Source organism: Apodemus sylvaticus, chromosome 10, assembly GCF_947179515.1.
Source record: "Apodemus sylvaticus chromosome 10, mApoSyl1.1, whole genome shotgun sequence".
NCBI lineage: Eukaryota > Metazoa > Chordata > Mammalia > Rodentia > Muridae > Apodemus > Apodemus sylvaticus.
The window spans coordinates 63,969,224-63,988,660 of NC_067481.1; the positions used below are offsets into that span (position 1 = coordinate 63,969,224).

The 19,437-nt window shown below is 48.8% G+C and overlaps 1 protein-coding gene across 1 annotated transcript in view; it reads right to left on the reverse strand.

Annotated features, from left to right (window-relative positions):
• Positions 1–18,372, reverse strand: part of Drc3 (dynein regulatory complex subunit 3) — a 35,067-nt gene extending 16,695 nt beyond the window's left edge. The window contains exons 1-6 of the mRNA XM_052194004.1: positions 18,182–18,372; positions 12,667–12,783; positions 10,764–10,930; positions 6,145–6,291; positions 1,209–1,328; positions 520–632 (exon numbers count right to left, since the gene is read on the reverse strand). Coding sequence (XP_052049964.1) covers positions 520–632; positions 1,209–1,328; positions 6,145–6,291; positions 10,764–10,930; positions 12,667–12,783; positions 18,182–18,341 — 824 coding nt within the window. The 5' untranslated portion in view covers positions 18,342–18,372. The remainder of the gene's footprint in view (positions 1–519; positions 633–1,208; positions 1,329–6,144; positions 6,292–10,763; positions 10,931–12,666; positions 12,784–18,181) is intronic.
• Between the last annotated feature and the right edge of the window lie 1,065 nt (positions 18,373–19,437).

Sequence of the window (19,437 nt, forward strand, 5' to 3'; positions counted from 1 at the left end):
TTTGGTTGTCATGACTACTGTGACTATGTATGATAAGTGCTGACTGTTTCCTCCTCAGGCTCTGACCAGCTCGGAGACAAATGCATGCTCTTAGGCCCCACAGATGAATGATCCCGTACAAATTGCTTAACCTCTGGGGTTACCAAGGGCAGCCACCTGGTGGGAGTGCTTATGGGGATGTGGACCGAGAGCAGCAAGGTAGCCAGTGAAGATCCTTGACAAAGAAACACATTCTCTACTTCTACCTCAGAACACCCAACCTGCCAGGCTTGGTAGACCCAGCCAGCCGCTGTCACTCAATGCTCCTTCAGAAATCTAGACAGCACTGTTCCACAAAGCCCAACTGGCCTGACCTCATACATGTGTATGCCTTTTTAGCCAGCAGAGATTTAACTACGAGGTTTCAAATGAATGAAGGGAAGACTGAGGTACAGAATAGAAAGAACCTGCCCAAGGTAAGTGGTGGTGGTTGAGCCAAGCCTGTACCCAAAAAGGCAGCCGTGTGACTAGAAAGGATATGCTTCAAGGAGCTCACCAACACCAGGCAGGTAGGACAGCTTGTTGCCCTCCACGTCCTCAGAATACATGCTGTCAAACAGGAAGGGGCCATTCAGGTGTTCAACAAACGCCATCTGTGGATTCAAATAGTCAGACATGGTGACCCAGAGCCAGGCTTCTGTGAGGGTTGAGGTAGCCAAGGATTCCTCAAGGGGACATTGCACCTGAGCTACAGCCCTCCCTCCCAGGAAGGCATGTGTGTGGGTGTTCCAGGCACAGAGGGGCTATGCACAGAGGCACAGAAGATACAGATGCAGGTTGTTCCCAAGAAGTGGCCTGCAGCTGTGTAGCTCCACAGGCAGTTGGTGTTGGCAGTAGGGAGGCCAGCCAGGCATGGCCGCAAATTGAGGACCACAGAGAACTTAAGGCCAAATGGTGACTGCATGGGATGGGAAACAGCCTGAGGGTCTTAAGTAAAGAAGCCACTGGAACCAGTGTTTTGAGGACACTCTCTGGGCACACGGGTAGGGAATGGGGACTGGGCTGAAATGGAGCAGCTTCTGGAGACTGACGGGGCTGAGCAAGGCAGGGAGTGGTGTCAGCTCCTGTGGCTGCTTTGTAAGGTTTAGGATGCTGGGGACCCTGTGGATCACCGTTTGATGTGCCCTGAGCGCTCCTGGTACTGTGTCCAGGCCCGGCCGGGTCTGTACCTTGTGTTCTGCCAGCTTCTCCTGCCTGGCCTGCGCCTCCTCCAGCTTGGCCTGCATTTGTGCCTCCCGGTGCTTCAGCTCATCGATGCTGTATTGATGCTTCATCTTCGCCATCTCTCTCTTACCCGGGAGCAGGAATGGTAAGGTTACCAGAGGATAACTGCTCCCCCAGCCCCACCTCCTCGGGCCCCCTAGTGGCCATGTGCTGGATGTGCTGGAGGGCATGTTTTGTAAAAGCTTGGAAAGGCAGAGGTTCTTGAGATGAGAACTCCTAATGGTTCCCAGGCAACCTGAGCGTGGGGAATCACGGAACTGGCGATGCCCCGAGAGCCTGCTCCGAAACAGGTAACTGCTTCCCTTGCATGCTGTAGGAAGCAGTAGGGGCTGCCCCTCCTGAGTTGTACGGCACCAGTGTAAGATCAGGCAGTGCAGTGTGCGGACGTCCAGTGTCTGCTTGGCCGAGTTCAGCTTTCCTGAATCACAGAAGGCCATGTAGGCCATGTGTGCCACTGTCCTTGATGGGAATCTCTGAATTTTCAGGAGGCCACGTCTGGCCACAGGTCTTGGTACTGCCTATGCTAGGCTGGCCTGTGATTTTTTTTTTTTTCCAGTGCTGGGAATATAATGAAAGACCTCACATATGCTAGGGTGAGTGTTAGGCTCGGAACCACACCCCTAGACTCTGTCCTGTGCTTCTTAAAGGGCATAATACACCCAAGCTTTTGAGCTCATGTTGTGTTTCAAATTAACACCTAAACTTGGCTTTTTAAGCTAAGGGTGGCAGTCCCATATTGGATGGAGTAACTGAATGTGGAGGACACACACACACACACACACATGACTGACCAAGCTTTCTGAACATATGATGACCAAAATTTATTTTAAAATCAAGTGTATAATGAACCCCAGGTGTTTCTGGCTTTGCTTGATCATGCTACATTGTATGACCTCACTTTAGCCTTGGTTCTAAGTAGAAAACATGCACATGACTGTCATCTACCACACCCTGTGTGCACACAACTGTCATCTACCTATCCTATGTGTACATGACTATCACTTACCATGTTGCCAGAAAACCCCACGCTTCCCTGCTCAGACTTGAGATGGTGTTTTCTGTATATACAAAGTTTCCTGCTGTTATAGAATCATAATTGTTTAATTTCAGAAATCAAAGACTTTAAATATTTTCCTATCATTGTTCTTTGGCATATAAGTACAATTAGTGTAGATTTTGATTGTATTATGTTAGGATGTTTGGTTTTAAAAAATGCTATTTGAGGGTCTGGAGAAATGGCTCAGTGGTTAAGAGCACTGACTATTCTTCCAGAGGTCCTGAGTTCAATTCCCAGCAACCACATAGTGGCTCACGACTATCTGTAATGGGATCTGATGCCCTCTTCTGGTGTGTCTGAAGATAGTGACAGTGTACTCATATACATAAAAATGCTATTTGAGTTGCTATAAGAGTTTCATTAAATGAATTTTGACTTGGGATTAGGACAGAATCCCCCCAAACTTAAGATTTTATTATTATTGTATATATAAAATATTGTATAAATTTATTACACACATGCATATACATAATATATATTGTGTATATGTGTGTGTGTGTGTGTGTGTCTGTGTCTGTGTAGGAGCAAGCACCAGGGGGCAATGTAAGTGATTTCTCTCCTTCCAGCCGTATGTAGGCTCTGGGGCTTGAACTCAAGTCTCCAGGCTCGACAAACTTAACTCTTTTGCTGAGCCCTCAACAATTTCTGAAGTGGCTCTAAACATAATTCTGCCATTTTATATTATGTATTTATTCACATAGCTATTATCATTGAGAATTAGAAAAATCAAAATATTAATCAACTCTTAAAACCATCAAAAGCAAGGCAGTGGTGGCACACGCCTGTAATCCTAGCACTCTGGGAAGCAGAGGCAGGCAGATTACTGAGTTCGAGGCCAGCCTGGTCTACAGAGTGAGTTCCAGGACAGCCAGGGCTATACAGAGAAACCCTGTCTTGAACAAAACCAAATCCAAAAAAACCCAAAAAACAAAAAACAAAAAAAACAAAAAAACATCAAAGAGTCTCTGCATCTTGCAGTTTATATATCTAGCCAAGATTTAATGTTAGTCTAAGAGAGAATCTCTCTGCATATCTCTGGCTGGCCTCATGATACACACTCACAATACAGACCAGGCTGGTCTCAAACTCACAAAAATCTGCCTGCTTCTGCCTCCTGAGTGCTGGGAGATTAAAGGCACCTGATCTTCTTCTTCTTCTTCCTTTTTTTTACATTTCATTTATTGTGTTTCTGAATGTTTTGCCTATGTGTACACATGTGTACCATATGTGTACCTGGTGCCTGTGGAGGTCAGAGTCCTGGAACTGGAAAGGAATCTAGGTGTAGATGGCCTTGATCTGCCACATATGTGCCGGGAGCCGAGTCCAGGTCCTCTGCAAGAGCAAGCGCTCTTAGCCGCTCAGCCATTTCTCTAGCCCTGCCCCAATAATATTTAATTTAAAAAATTGAGAAGCATGTATGTCTGTGAAACCCTATGCATGCAGTGGCTGTGAAGGCCAGAAGAGGGTGTTGGATCCCCTGGAACTGGAGTTATAGGCGGTTGCCAGCCACCACTGTGTGGTGACAAACCTGGGCCATCTGGAAGAGCAGGCACTGCTCTTACCTGCTGAGCCATCTCTCTTGATTTACCAAGATTAAATTTTTATGTAAAAATAAACAACTACCTTCATCTTATTAGTATGCAAATGTGCTTGTGTGTGTGTATGTGTGTGTGTGTGTGTTATAAACAAGCATCAGAGTGATCAGAGGACAACTTGTGAAAGTCAGTTCTCTCTGTCTACCATGTGGGTCCTGGGAATTGGATTCAGATGCCTTTACTGTCTCAGACATCTTCCTGGACCATACCTGGCTTTTAAAAAGATTTTCTTTTTATTTTATGTGTAGGAGTGTTTGGGCTCAATGATGTCTGTGTATCACTGTATCATATGCATGCAGTGCACGCTGAGGCCAGAAGAAGGACTTGGATTCTTTTAGGGTGGAGTTACAGGTGGAGCACCCTGGGGGTGCTACAAATTGAATCAGGTCTTCTGGGAGAACAGCCAGTGCTCATAACCATTGGACCATCTCTCCAGCCCCTCACACTTGGCTTTTTAATGTTGTTTCTGGAGATCAAACATGTGGCGAGCACTTTACCTGAGTGAGCGCTAAGCTACTGCCTTTAACAAATGGTAAGATTTTATGTGTGCCAAGGAATTATTTTAAAATAAATTTCTTTATGATTTATTACCAGTAACTGTTTCATCGGCATACCTATTTACCCACAGTCATGTACATTTTCTCAGGCGAAGGGTGGCACAAGAGGGGAACAGCATAAGAGAGCCTGCTCTGAGGACGGGGTCAAGTTTCAAGGTGGTGCTTGTTTGCTTGGTTGGTCTTTAGTTTTTTGAGACAAAGTAGCTAAGGATAGCCTGAATCTAGCTCAGGTTGCCTCAAACTATTGATCCTCCTGCCTCAGTTTCTTAAGTTCTGAGGTTACAGGAGTGTGCCACCATAACCATTGGGTTTAAGAATCTCAGAATTAGGGCTGACTGAATTAGTCATCACTGAGGGATGACTCAGTGGTTAAAAGCACTGACTATTCCTCAAGAGGTCCTGAGATCAATTTCCAGCAACAACATGGTGGCTCACTACCATCTTTAATGGGATCCGATGCCCTCTTCTGGTGTGCCTGAAGACAGCTACAGTGTACTCATATACATAAAATAAATAAATAATTCTCAGAATTAAACATCTCAGAGCCAGCTGTAATCCCAGTACTTGGGAAACTGAGGCAGAATCAGGAGTTCAAGTTTATTCTTGGTCTGTATAGTTCAAGACCAGACTGGATTGCATGAGACTGTGGTCTTACCCACCTCTACATGCACACAAACCCAAAGAACAAGAGAAACACTCAGGTTCATACTGTCACAGGAAAGCCCACTGTCATCAGCAGGGATGGGGAAGCAGCTCCTCTCAGCATCGGACTTTAGAAACTAGCTTGTCCCTCAAGGAAGGGCCCTCTGTATAGGCTGCAGAGGATTAGGGCAGACACTAGAGCCAGCCCTTCACTGCCCAGATAGCCTTTCCTGGGTACCCCTTGAATCAGTCAATGTGCCAAATATAGGTTCCTATTTATTAGCAAAAGCACCAACTTCCTGAGCTGAGAGCCAGGCAGCTCTGCAGCCTCTGGGTTTCCAGGCACCCGACACAGAAAGACTTCTTCTAGTCCTGCTACTGCCGGCCTCACACATTGTATGCACAGAGGGAGCAGCAGGAGATAGGGACTCACTTATGGCAAGAGAGAAGGAAAAGAGGTAGGAAATAGCAGAGAAACACACACACACACACACACACACACACACACACACACACACTAGCTGGCCCAACATGGGGCTAAAAGACCAACTTCCAGGATTAACCGTAACTGACTGGGAGCCTCCTGGTGAGTTGCTTCCCTTGGTTACCAGCTTGTGTGTGCTTCCAGCTTCCAGGAAGATGTGAATGGGGGGGGCCTCCCCTCCCAGCCTGGAGAGACGACCCCCAGGGAATTGCTATGTAATTGTTCCTAGATTCACACAAGCTTCGGTTGAGTCAAGCCCTGCTACTAACTCATGATTGTGACAATTTACTGTTCACCTTCTTTCACTCTCTCTCCTAGAGTCTTTACCTGGAAAACAGACAACAGCTGTGTTAGCCCTGGGGTGCTGTGTAGAAGAGGCCTAGGTCTGGAAATCTATAGGAAATAAGCCTTGGGAGGCCATTGCTGGCGTGGCGGTGCATAGAAGGGGAAATGGCCCAACCAGGAAAACATGCTCTCTTAGCTATGGATAGGAAGAACGTCTCACTGTCTCATGATTCCCACTGAGAACAGAGCCGGGACACTTACCGCCTGCTCATCAATGCGCCGGAAGTCCAGGTACACGAGGTCAGGAAGATAGGCATAGATGAACATCTTGTACTCCTCTGCCTCAGAAATGGGATTCCCAGAGAGACTGAGTGTTCGCAGGCACGGGAACCGGCGCAGGTAGATGATCTGGGGAGCGGGAAGCAGAGGTGCTTTCCTTGTTGCCACAGATCTGGAACCACATACAACAGCGTCTGCCTCTACACCCTTCCTGAGTCCACAGCCTGGCCAGGGCCTCTTCCATGCAGACAGGTGAGAGTCTGTAGCTTCTGCTCCAGACTTCAGTCCTGAGAGTAGCCACAGCTCTCAGAAGCATTCAGAGTGCTCAAACCCCAGCTCAGGACAGATGGTCAGTCTAGTGTGTGAGCCCTGACTTCCTCCTCTATAAAATGGACAGAATGACATAGTGTGTCATCAGTGTCATGAAGGCTAAATGAAATAAGCTATGAAAATCAGTCAGCAGTGTGCATGAGTGGCCACTTAGAATAGTGTGACGTTTTGGACAGTAGAACCGCGTGAAGGTCCCAGGTCTCCTGTTAAATGGAGCTGGATTGCTGGCTTGTCTTTCACTCACTGGACAACAGCAGGCAGAGCATCTCACTGGTGCCATTTATTCTTCGGATTTAGTAAGATGGCGAATCAACCACTTGGCTAGTGCTTGCATGACAGCATTGTTGGGACACAGACACTGCACTGTGCACTGGACAGGAAAGGTTTCTTATGGCTTGTGCATCAAGCTCCTGCCTCCAGATTCCTGCCTTGAGTTCCTGTCCTGACTTCCTTTGATGATGGACTATGATGTGGAAGTGTAAGCAACTTTCTCCCTAAGTTGCTTTTGGCCATGGTGTTTTATTATAGCAATAGAAACCCTCAGTAAGACAGCATCCATGGGAGAGCAGGGAGGGCACACATCCCAAGAACCCAAAGGCCCTGAGGCAGCAGAGGGTTTGGCACAGCCACCAACAGCACTCAGCCAAGGTTGCTGCAGAGCAGTGGGGAGGGGACAGGTGGAAGGACATGAGCTATGCGGAGAGAGGCTGGTTCCTGGAAGACCACATAGCCTTTAGCAAGAATTTACATGTGCTCTAAGAACAGCAAACGCCACTGGAGTCTTGTTTATGGAGGAAAGCAGTATTTTATTTTCTAAAATATTTTTTCTTTTCTTTTTGTTTTGTTTGTTTGTTTGTTTTTGAGTCAGGGTTTCTCTGTGTAGCCCTGGATGTCCTGGAACTCACTCTGTAGACCAGGCTGGCCTCGAACTCAGAAATTTGCCTGCCGCTGCCTCCCAAGTGCTGGGATTATAGGTGTGTGCCACCATGCCTGGCTAAAATATATTTTTCAAGAGCCCCCCTTTACATCTTTTAGCCACAGAGAGAAAATGTTGCTGACGAAATGTCTTGTAGCAGGTGAGAGTGAGCAGGCTGCCCGGTCACTGCGTGGGGGTGGAGTGGGGTGGGGTGGGTCTGTAACAGTTCCCGTTCACAAGAGAAGTTTGACAAAGATGCACAATGCCCTGTAATCTAGCAGCCCACCCCAGGAGTTTACCCTACAGATGGGCTGGTGCAGATGTACAGAGCCCAGTTCTACTGGATCCTGCTCATGGGCACATGCTATGCCCTGCATGCAATGCATGCAACATCCTCTACTGGATCCTGCTCATGGGCACATGCTATGTCCTGCATGCAATGCATGCAACATCCTGCATGCAATGCACCATCTGGGAACAACCTTGAGTGCTACCTTAGAGAACCCAGTCACGTGACGGAGGGATCCAGCAGAGGAGTGGATCCCTCTCTGCTATGCCAATAATCATGCTAAGTGCTGACTGGAGAAGAGAAGGGTCAGTCGAAGGCAGGTGCCTGAAGGATAGCTGGACCAACGTGGCAGTCACACATGTTTAGAACTGGATGCCTGGAGGGACACTCATGGAACTTAGAAGAAGTCTATGGTTTGGGAAGAATAAGTAAAACTGAGGCTTCTGTGCTCGGAGTTAGGATTGTTTTTCTGGGATTTTAGTGCAATCACCAGGTATTAAAATAAATGTAACAAACAAATAAATCATGAAACAGCAGGCAGTTAGATGTCAACTAAATAGGAAAGGCTCTGAGCAAAGATATTTAGCTATGAAGCCAATGACTAAGGGGTGTCAGTCACAAGAGGACTACTGCCTAGTTAGGTGAAGAGAGTCACAGTCCCTAAGGTCTCCAGAATACAGCCAAGCCTGGGGACACCTGGCCTAGTATCTCAGATCTCCTGCAGGCTCTTTTCTGTGGGTTTTCTGTCTTTCTCTTTCTTTGGAGATAGGCTATAAGTGCATCTAGAGTATTGGCAAAGAGCACCCTACTGGAGAAAGCAAGAAGGCTTCAAGAGACTACATTACCTCTAGGGTTTGGCCCTACCAGGCGGGCATCATACTGATGACACGTCGGTGGCTACTTTGCTTTGCTTTACTTTGCTGATCACTTAAGCTGCCCAGCTGGCCGTGCTCACACATGACAGGCACTGGGGGTAGGAATAGAGCCTTCAATGGCCGAGCAGACTAAAGGGACACTGATAGTGGAGAGGGGACTCCTTCTCTCTTCCCTGTCATATATAAACAAGGATGCTATGAGGATGAACAGCCCTGAGGAAATGCTAAGGACACAGAGCCCAGAGATGTAAGGAATTTATATCCCTGATGTCCTGTTGAAAAGCTTTCTTCTCTGCCTTGCCATAAATCACACTCAAGTGCTCTTGTTTGCAGATGCTTCAGCCGGGACAGACTTGTCCTGGCAGCACTCCACCTTGTCATCTTCCGTGTCAGCAAGGTCTCCATGTCCCCAGAGGCCCACCCACAGGCTGGGACTGGGCTCATCTGCATGGAGTGACCCTAGCGATAGAATTGAAGGTCAGTGCCTCAGGCAGGCTCCAGCAATTAGGGGGTCACATCTGGAAGGCAGTCTGGATATTCTCGAGGCCCAGTAGAATCAAGTCCCTACCACCCACAGCAGCCATCTCAGCAGGACTGGCTTTCCCTCTCCAGAAGTCACCTCCCAGGCAAATCACTTGCACCCAAAGCCCTGGCTGAGCACTGCTTCCAGCCGGCCGGAGACCAGCCTTCTGTTTCTTTCAGGCAGTGCCTTGTAGGTGATACTACCCTCAATGAACCATTCACAAGACCCCCCTCAAGTCTACCCTGACTGTGGTGCATTTCCTTCCTGTACATAGTTCAGCCCTGCACATGCCAGAACACAAAGTCTCCATGCTGATGCTTCTCTAGATGATGCTGTCTGCAGCTTGATCTCCGCTCTCAGGCTGCATGCACACTCTTGGTTTCCATGCATGTTTCCCAGGTGTCTCTCTAGCTTCTGCTCACCTACCTGATACTAAGAAGCATCCTCCTCTGGCCGGCAGGAAGTCCCAGCCCCTGCCCCCGCTCTCTTTTCTCTGCCTCCGGAGTGCTTGGTTAAGGGCATGCAGCACCATTATAGCCCAGCCGGTTCTCATACCTCTCAAGGCTCTGGAATCAGGCTGACTAGCATCCCTGACCTTCTCTCAGCAAACACATCAGCCACAACAGGCCTCTGCGTGTTAAGAACCTGCTCCTAAGCTGGGCGCACACCTGTAAACCAGCATTCGGGTGGCGGAAGCTGGACGGTCACAAGTTTAAGGTTTACAATGGGATACCAGACAAAGGAAGGAGAGAGAGAGAGGGAGAGAGAGAGAGAGAGAGAGAGGCTCCAGCACCAAGTACTTTTATTTATCACCTCCCCTAGAGCCTGGCTTGTGGGTTACTGCCACCTCTCTATTTACAGGTGAGACACTGAAAGCACTCACCTCACATTGATATGCAAAGTGAAGACCATGTTGCCTCTAGGGTTTGGCTTTGATGAACAGACTTAAATGTGGGCAATAACTTGATGCCTTGACTCACTCCTGTTTCGTGTAAGACATTTGTGTGCATAGTTAGGACTAAAGCCAGGCCAACTGATTAATATATGTGGAAATAGAGTCTTGAAAGGTATTAGACAGCCCTGGGCTGGTGGCTAAATGGAGAAGCTACAGGGCCACCCCTCTATAGCACTCAGCAATTATTAGCAGAGTCTCAGCTGTATCTCCCTAGTGTGAGGCCATTGTGATGTGTGCTGGGGGCAGCCTGCTGTCATATAGACACATTTTGTTACCTAGACTGCCCTCCTACCATCCACAGGAATTGCTTCACTGTTTTTGAGATCCTAGCTTGCTGTCACATTTGTCAGGATGATGAGAGTGTGGCTAGTTATCCCAAAAAGAATCATAGGTTTCCATCTCTGTCTCACTGAGCATAGAACACATGCCCTACATCCGGTAGGTTTTTCACTTCGGCAAAGGTCTGTCACAAGAGCATGAGACTCAGAGTAAGCCTAGGACCACAGCTGAGGCCAGGAGGCCTGGTACCGAGCGGTGGTTTTGTTGGACTAAGCGTGGTCTTTCAATGCATTCAAAGCCCTTGTGGGATAATTTGGATGTTTGATCTTTCTAGGAATAGGGTATATTGTGTGTCTACCGCCACAGACCTTGGTTTTGGCACAGCCCCAGGCCCTGTGGTATTTGTGGCATGGGTCTCCAGGCCTGGTACTCACATTCATCATGTTGCTAATCTGGTTGTTGCCCAGTGACAGCACCTGCAGCTTCACCAGGCCATCTAGAGAGTCTATCTTGGAGATCCGGTTATTGGATAAGCTCAGGTCCTCCAGGTTGACCAGAGTATCCAGGCCCTCAATGGCCTCGATGTTGTTAAAGGACAAATCTGCAAAAGAGAAGAACTCTGAAGGGTCTGAGGATACACTGCTTGGTTGGAGCAGGGATGGTCCTGAAGCAAAGCCACCAGGCTGCTCAGAGCTCTTGGGAGTGACCCTTAGCCGGGGAGCTGGCCCACTGGGGATGCTGGTAACATTAGATGCTCTCTTTCCCGAAGTCCCCTGTTTGCCATCTACTCAGTTCTGCCAGCTCTCCTCTGACTGGAATGTCTTCTCAGCCCTGTCAGTTCTGGGTTGAGAACAAGGCGGGTGGAGGAGGAGTAGATTGCTGGGGGAGGGGTGGAGGGGTGGCAGGGGCAGAGTTGTGAGATGGCCTTTCCTTTATGTTTGTGAACATCTTAGCAAGGCTGCTTCCTGTCTGTTTAGCATTTCCATCTTCCAAGTAAGTGTTCCCAGCATGTTCTCTGACAATGCCTCCAGGTGGTAGTTTGGAATATTTTCAATCAGTCAGGAAGTAGAAGCTTTAGGCCAGGAGGAAGGTAGTGTGGCTAGGATTCAAATCTCCCTCCGGGAGAATAGGCAAACAGATGCCCTTGTAGGACCCATGGCTTTAAGAGACAAGTTGGCCTGCTGCCTTCTGGGTATCGCGTATTGCTCAGAACCTGGGCTGGCATGGGCAACTGCCCCAAAATTGAGTGCCTGATGTCACCTCCTATAGTGACAGGTGATTTGTAGCCATGCAAATGGACCAGGAGCCATTGTCACTGAGTACTAGGGCACAACAAAGGTTACCTGAGCAGGAGCCCTGGTCCCCACAGTCAGACTCCGCTGCATCTGCTTCTGCCAGTCCAGGGCTGCCCCTGTGCCCACCAGCCTGAGAGGCTGGCAGGTGGGATGGAATTGTCTGTAGGCCAGTCAGCCTCTTGGAGCCTCAGGGACTGCCTCTGTGCAGTGGCCCCTTAACCCATTAGTGGGGTTACTGAGGCTCCTGATAACAGTGCAAACACTTCTGAGAGCACTTTGCAGAGTGAGAACTATACGATGATAGCTCCTGGAAGCCTGGCAAAATGGAGGAGCTTTGGGAGGAGATGGGTGGGGTTAGTGCTACGGCTGCTTGGCCGTGCTTCTCGGAGCCAGACCCCCTTTCCCATCGCCTTGGATGACAGCAGCCATTGCACGTCTCTGTGGAGGCCAAGTAAGATGTCTCTGAGGAACACTCAGCTTGTCCCCCTTTGTCCTTTAGCTGTTCCCATGCCCCTCACTAGACGGGGAAAGCACCTAAGAGGCCAACTCCCAGTGATCTTGGCAGTGAGGTCGACATTCCAGAATCAGACAGAGATTGACAAGGGAGTCTGTGGCCCTCACTTAGCCTGTTGTCACTACCTTGGCGTGTTCACTGCTACAATGGAGATGTGTGAAGCACGGGCAGACCACAGTCAGCACATGGCTGGTCTGTGCTCATTGTAATGGCCAGCTGCCCACCCGTGCCTGTATAAAATGCCGGTCCAGGCTGCCCCTGTGCCCACCACCGAGAGGCTGGCAGGTGGGATGGAGTAGTCTGTCTGGTATGCAGAAGCACATCCTTGTCATGCTTTGTCCAGCATACGCCCCAGGCTTTTAACAGACTGTCACTTTCTTGCTCCTAACCAGCAGAGCATTTCTGCTGTGCCTGGTCCAACAACAGGCTGGTGGCCGAGTGTCACGGCGATTATTCTGCAGGGAGGCAAGGGATGTCCTTGGCAGTGGGCCACCTTTAACCAAAGGCAGACACAGAGCCAGGCCTTACCCAGCCAGACCAGGTGTATGAGGTTTTCCAGGCCATCGATCCGCTCAATGATGTTGTTGTTGAGCTGCAGCTTCTGCAGGTTCTCGAACTGCCAGAGGTTATCTATGCGGAGGATATCTGAAACAAGCAGAGCGCCCAGATGTGACCGAGGCTGTGCCCTGGAAGACTGAAGTGTACTCATACTACAGGGCTCTCAACTCTCTGCCTTCCCCAGAGTACCCCAGAGAGGAGCACCTGAGTGTGAGACCACCATCACTGTTACCCAGGGCCCCTGGGAAGGACCAAAGAGGTCTGATGTGGCAGGGGCTTGCTAAGCAGGTGTCTGTGGAGGTGAGCTGGGTCTTCTGGCAAGAGACTCACTCACACTGCCCCAGGGGCAGGGCTGGAGCTCTTAAGGAAAAGGGGCAACCTTGGAACACAGACTGCAGGCAGATGCCAGCGTGGGGGGAGGGTCACTCAATTGGTTTTACTTTTGGAGGGTCATTGGGTAACATTTATTAGAATATTTACCATCTGTGCCTTTTGACCTGCAACTTTCTTCTTTCTTTCTTTCTTTCTTTCTTTCTTTCTTTCTTTCTTTCTTTCTTTCTTTCTTTCTTTCCTTCCTTCCTTCCTTCCTTCCTTCCTTCCTTCCTTCCTTCCTTCCTTCCTTCCTTCCTTCCTTCCTTCCTTTCTTTCCTTGAGTCAGAGCACTATGTAGTCCTGACTGTCCTGGAACTCATTATGTAGACTAGGCTGGCTTCAAACTTCAGGGAGATATCCCTCTGCCTTTCAACTGCTGAGATTACTGGCATGCATCACCACACCAGCCAGACCTGCAATTTTTTTTAAAGCAGTCTGTAGACACATCCTAGAAATATCCATAGGTGTGTGAGAGCAGAAAAGAGCAGCCACTGGGACAAACACTCTCAAAACAGCAAGACAGGCCCAGGCAGCTTGGCAGCAGAGACCCTGCAGTCATGAGGCCCATCCTGGCTGTGTAGCTGCTATTCTTTCTCTGGGTGTGTTGTAAGGCTACAGTTTGGTTTCTGTCACTGGGAGCAAGCAACCTTCTGAGTAGTTTTTAAGTATAAATAAACCCACATTGGGTATGTAAAGCGTAAAGGTCAGTGGAACCAGTTCAGTGCCCCCCCCCCAGCTTTTCCCATAAGCCCCACATAGCTCCGTTGTATGCTCCTTTAAAATATATTTGCATTTATATTTATTCCAAAACTAAAAAAAAGTCTTTTATTTTATAGGTATAAATGTTTTGCCTGTATGTGTGTATATATACACCATGCGTGAGCTTCTGCAGCCAAAAGAGGGGATCAGGTTCCCTGGAACTAGAGTTACAGGCAGTTGTGAGCCACCTAAGTATCAAACCCAGGCCCTCTGGAAGAACAGACAGTGCTCTTAACTGCTGAGCTATTGTTCTAGCTCCCTGTACTAATCATGGAGAGAAACAGATCATTGGAACACACATAAACATATATACATATATACTTTGGCTCCAAACACCTGTGCATACATGATGTGCACCTGCATACATACAACACACACACACACAAAGTCTATATATTGAAATGTCTACTTGGGGTACTTTGTATACATGGCCTAGAGATAGAACACTGGCTCGTGTGTGTGTGTGTGTGTGTGTGTGTGTGTGTGTGTGTGTGTGTTTATGGTTTATTAGAATGGCTTACAGGCTGTGGTCCAGCTAGTCCAACAATGGCTGTCACACTCAGGAAAGACTGGTGGATATCTGTGAGTTTGAAGCCAGCCTGATCTACACAACCAATCCCAGCCAGGGCTACACAGTGAGATGCTGTCTCAAAATAAAAAAGGGGGGCGGGGAGAATAGCCATCAAATCTTTAATCTTAGACTGTATTCACTTAAAGAAGTGAAATGATACAGAAGTGAGAGTTTTTCCTAAATCCCTATTAAGAGACTGGCATGAGCCAGGTGGTGGTGGCGCACTCCTATAATCCCAGCACTTTGGGAGACAGAGGCAGGCAGATTTCTGAGTTCGAGGCCAGCCTGGACTACAGAGTGAGTTCCAGGACAGCCAGGGCTTATACAGAGAAACCCTGTCTCGAAAAAAAAAAAACAAGTCAAAAAACAAAACAAACAAACAAACAAAAAACCCAAAACAAAACAAAAAAGAGACTGGCATGGAGGTGCACGTGTGTGTCAGGAGGCTGAAGCAGCATGACTGTGAGTCTAGCCTGGGATGTGTAGTGAGATCAAGCTGAGACTAGTGCTCATTGGGTAACATTTATTAGAATATTTACCATCTGTGCCTTCTGACCTGCAACTTTCTTCTTTCTTTCTTTCTTTCTTTCTTTCTTTCTTTCTTTCTTTCTTTCTTTCTTTCTTTCTTTCTTTCTTTCTTTCTTTCTTTCTTTCCTCTCTTTCTCTCTCTCTCTCTCTCTCTCTCTCTCTCTCTCTCTCTCTCTCTTCCTTTCTTTCCTTGAGTCAGAGAACTATGTATTCTTGGCTGTCCTAGAACTCACTATGTAGACTAGGCTGGCTTCAAACTTCATGGAGATATCCCTCTGCCTTTCAACTGCTGAGATTACTGGCATGCATCGCCACACCAGCTAGACCTGCAATTTTTTTTAAACCAGTCTCTAGACTAGATTGTAACCAGTTAGTTACAATCCTAACTGCTCAGGAGGCTAACAAGGTCAATGCCAGCCAGCTTAGTGGGAACCTCTTTCAAGACAAACAGGAAAAAGAGGTGTGGAGGTGGGAGGTGACCCTGGTGAAGAGCACTTGTTCTTACAGAGGACCCGGGTTTAGTTCCTGGCACCCGCCTGGTAGTTTACAACCATCTGTAACTCCTGTACATCTGTAACTGTTGCAGGAGATCGACACCACCTCTGATCTCTGCAGGTACCAGGCACGAAAGTGCTACAAGCCCGGACGTAGCTCAGTGGTAGAACACCCGTATAGTATGCCCACGGCCATAGTTTCAGTCCCCAGTACAAACAAAATTCTACTGACAGCTCACATTTATCCAAGAGACAGGGCCTATTAGTGAGGTTCTGAGATTCAGTGTGTGGAGGTGCTCTGACCCCTGCGGGTCTTAGGGAACCAGGATCCTCTGATCTATCCATCCCTCCCCCCTGTTTCTTCCCTGGAGTCAGAACCAGGCAGCACAAGAATCTGTTGTTGAGGTTTCGGTTTGCTGCCAGATTTCCCAACCTGATTTTGTCTGTCTCTGCATGTTTCTGGGGTGGTGCTCAGTTCTGCCCAAGGCTCCTAGCCACCTCCTACTTCTCGTCTGGATTTTCCTGGCACCTACTATAGCCCTGCTGTCTGACAGGCTGAAACCCAGTCCTGATTTACCTTTGGCTATGGTGGCTTAGCGCTGAGCCACTTTAGGTAGGTGGCTTTGGCACACCTGAACCTCGGGAAACAACTGGAGATGTGAAAACGCCAAAATATGCCAACAAACAAGGATGGATCCGGGAGTTGGCTCCAAATGAATTTCCTGATGAAAAGCTGGTTTAATCTTTCACACAGCCACCAAGTCCACTTCCGTGATTACCACTTTGGCAAAGGCATCATCATTATTGCCTGGGACACAGAAGCAGCCATCTCACCAGATCTCTGTCCTCTTCCCTCTTCCTGCCCCAGCACGTAGCCAGCAGGACTCTGTGAGAACTCAAGTCCCACCCTATCCTGTGCCTACTCAGGATGCTTGGGGATCCCAACTCACTATAAAAGCCAATATATGTCATTGTCCGAAGCAAGCACCTGCTGACAATATGACCTCCCTGGCCTGTCTCCACACTGGCTTCCCCAGCAGGCCTCTTCAAGCTGGCTCTGGCCTACTCAGGGCCTTCCACTGGTTGTTCTCCAAAACCTCAAATACCCCCCCCCCTCCTCCCAGATATCCACACGGTTCTCTTCTTCATCTCCTTTAAATGCTTCCTCAAGCCTTCTTAGCAAGGCTCTGGCTGCCTTAGAAAACACTTCACCCAATTCTAATCTCCCCTTTCTCCTTTGGTCTATCTACCCCCACATCACATACTGCCTAGAACAATCTAATTTTCTGTCTTTTTTGTCTCCCTCACATCAACCTGTGAAGGTGAGGCTCTTTGTCTTCTGGACTGCTTAATCTGAATGCCTGGAAGAGCATCTGGCATCTCTTAGGTACTTGCTCTGTACTGGCAAAATGCCCAATAGGTGGGAGAGGTGGGGAGGAAGTGGCTGATCCTCATCTTCCTCCTCTCGGGGAAGCTGTAGCTCTGGGTCGTTCCTAGAGGCCACACCCGGGGCCTATGGACGTACACAAGGCCGGGTCTGCTCCCCATGGCTGCCTCCAGTGTTTGGAAAGGAGCCCTGAATCTTTGTTGTTGGTCAAATGCCTAAACAGCTGGGGCCCAAGACAGGAGGTCACTTTCTGAGACCTCGCCTACTCAGAAAGCAGAGGGCTCAGGGTCCTTTCCCACATCCTTCTTTCTCCTGCTCCCTTTTTCGGGCAGGTGTGGGATTAAATTAGGAGCACTGTATATAATAAGCCCTCTACCACTGACCTATATTTTCAGTTCATATATATTTTTTCCTTTTGTTCTTACTTGATATGCATGGGTGTTTTGCCTGTGCATATATCTGTGTATTACATGTATACAGTGCATGTGAAGGTCAGGAGAGGGCATCAGATCCCTGGAATTGAAGTTATAGTTGTGAGCTGCCATGTGGGTGCTGGGAATTGAACCTGGGTCCTCTGGAAGAGCAACTACGCCTCTTAACCAATGAGCTATCTCTCCAATCACCCCCTACTCACTCCTTGTGTTTAGGGGATAGGGGCTCACATTGTAGCCCAGGCTAGCCTTGAAATGGATGTCTTACTGCCCCTGCCTCCCAAGCACTGAGATATGTACTGAGCTATGCTCCTCCTCTTGTCACATGTCCTCTTGTGTCCTGGGTCACATTCCGTTTCCCAACATGGTCCAAACACTGCATACAAGTTGTCCTCCCTAACTTGCTTCTTGGTCATGATGTTTGTGCAGGAATAGACACCCTGACTAAGACACCATGCAAAGTACATGCCTGCTTCAGGGATCTCTATGCTCTTCCTCTGTGGACACACTACCCCTACGTCCACTCCCTCCAGTGCTGGCTCCTCCTCTGTCTCCCTGTGCTGCTACCCTGGCTCCAGGAATGTGGGATCTCCTTGGTGCTGTTCACCAGGGACCCTTCCATTGCAAGGACTCCATTCTATATGAAGGACTCCATCCCACGTCAGTGTGGAGTCTTATGGTGGGGAAAGCATGGTCTAGGGAAATTCTATCTTTTGTTGTTGCTGCTGCTGCTGTTATTCTACATGAGGAATGATGTGGACAAATGATAGAGCTACTGGATGGAGTTGATACAAGGTGGCCCTCTTCCCGTGCCTGGTGGGCTCTCACACCAGGGTGCACTGACCCTGACTCTGTGTGGAATTTGGGGATTTGAAATAGGGCAGAGACAGTCAGGGAGGCCCTGCTCCACCCAGGTCATATTGCTGACACCCAGGATACATACTCTGGAAGTCCAGCTGCAGGGACAGGACATCTTTGAAGAGGATGCCCTCCTGCTTGGCTAGCTGCCCAGCCTCTTCCTGGGGCCCTTGCTCTCCGACAGCTGCCTTGAGCATGTCATCGTCCATTACTTTTGGCTCCATCGAGTCATATGGCCGGCTCATCTTCGCTGAGAAATTGGGTTCCTCCTTCACATACAGTTCCTTTGGTTGGAGAACAGAATTTGGCTGTGTTTGACATGGTGTCATGGCCTGCCAGGAGGTCACAGGCTATCCACTCCCATCCCTTGCCTGCTGTACCTTGAGGCAAGCACACTGCTGGCAGGCTTCCCCGGGCCTTCCTAGCAGCCACCTGAGTCCTCATCAGGGCTCACCATTTGACTTCACAGTGACAGTTGGTCTCTACATGGGCCCACAGGGCTGGTGCCCACAGGGCTGGTGCCCACAGTGGTTTCCTTAGTCTATGGTTCTCAGGCCCTCAAGGCTAGTCCCTGACCTTTCTCTTTCTGTCTTTACCTAGGTCTCTTGGTACAAGTCACTGACACCAATCCTTGGAAGTGCCAGCCCCCAGTGGCCCTTCTGAGAGAACATCATCCCTGGGCAGACAGTCATGCATGAGTGCCCCAACATGGCCACCCATTCCTTGAGAAATGGGAACCTTGGGGTCTCAGAATGAGAGCGACCGTATGAGTAGCTGCTTGACTGGGGAGGACCTATGTAGCTAGTGCTTGTCACATGGTTGGGTAGAGAGCAGAAGGGAGAGGAGGACATACAGCCGGTGTCTACCTTCTGGCTTCCCTAAGTCCAGCCCTATACATGTTTGTGTCCATATCTATAAGTGTGGATTTCTTGCATTAATTTCTCTGTTACTTAAAACTAAATCAGGTTCAGTTGCTAATGGCCCAAAGGGATCTGCTGGGGCACTGTGGTGAAGGTAGGGTCAACTGTACTTGACTGCCATGCTTGGCTGGGTAGATCGCAGCCCCAGAGGACTAGATGCTCAGACCTCATTGTGATCATTTTCAACCCCAGAAAGGCGGGGCCGTGTGTTTCTGTGAGCCTACCGGAATTCTGCCTTGTGAAAACTCTGGGAGTCTTTCCTCTCCTCTGCTCCCACCTGCTTCTCATCTCCCTTCTTACCTCTGACCTTTGACCACTAGTCTCCCGGAACCTCTGGTCCTCCTTATCTTGATTCCTGGTGCCCCTTTCCCTCTGCCTTCTATTTCACAGGGCCAGAGTAACTCCAGAGACTGCTCTGCTG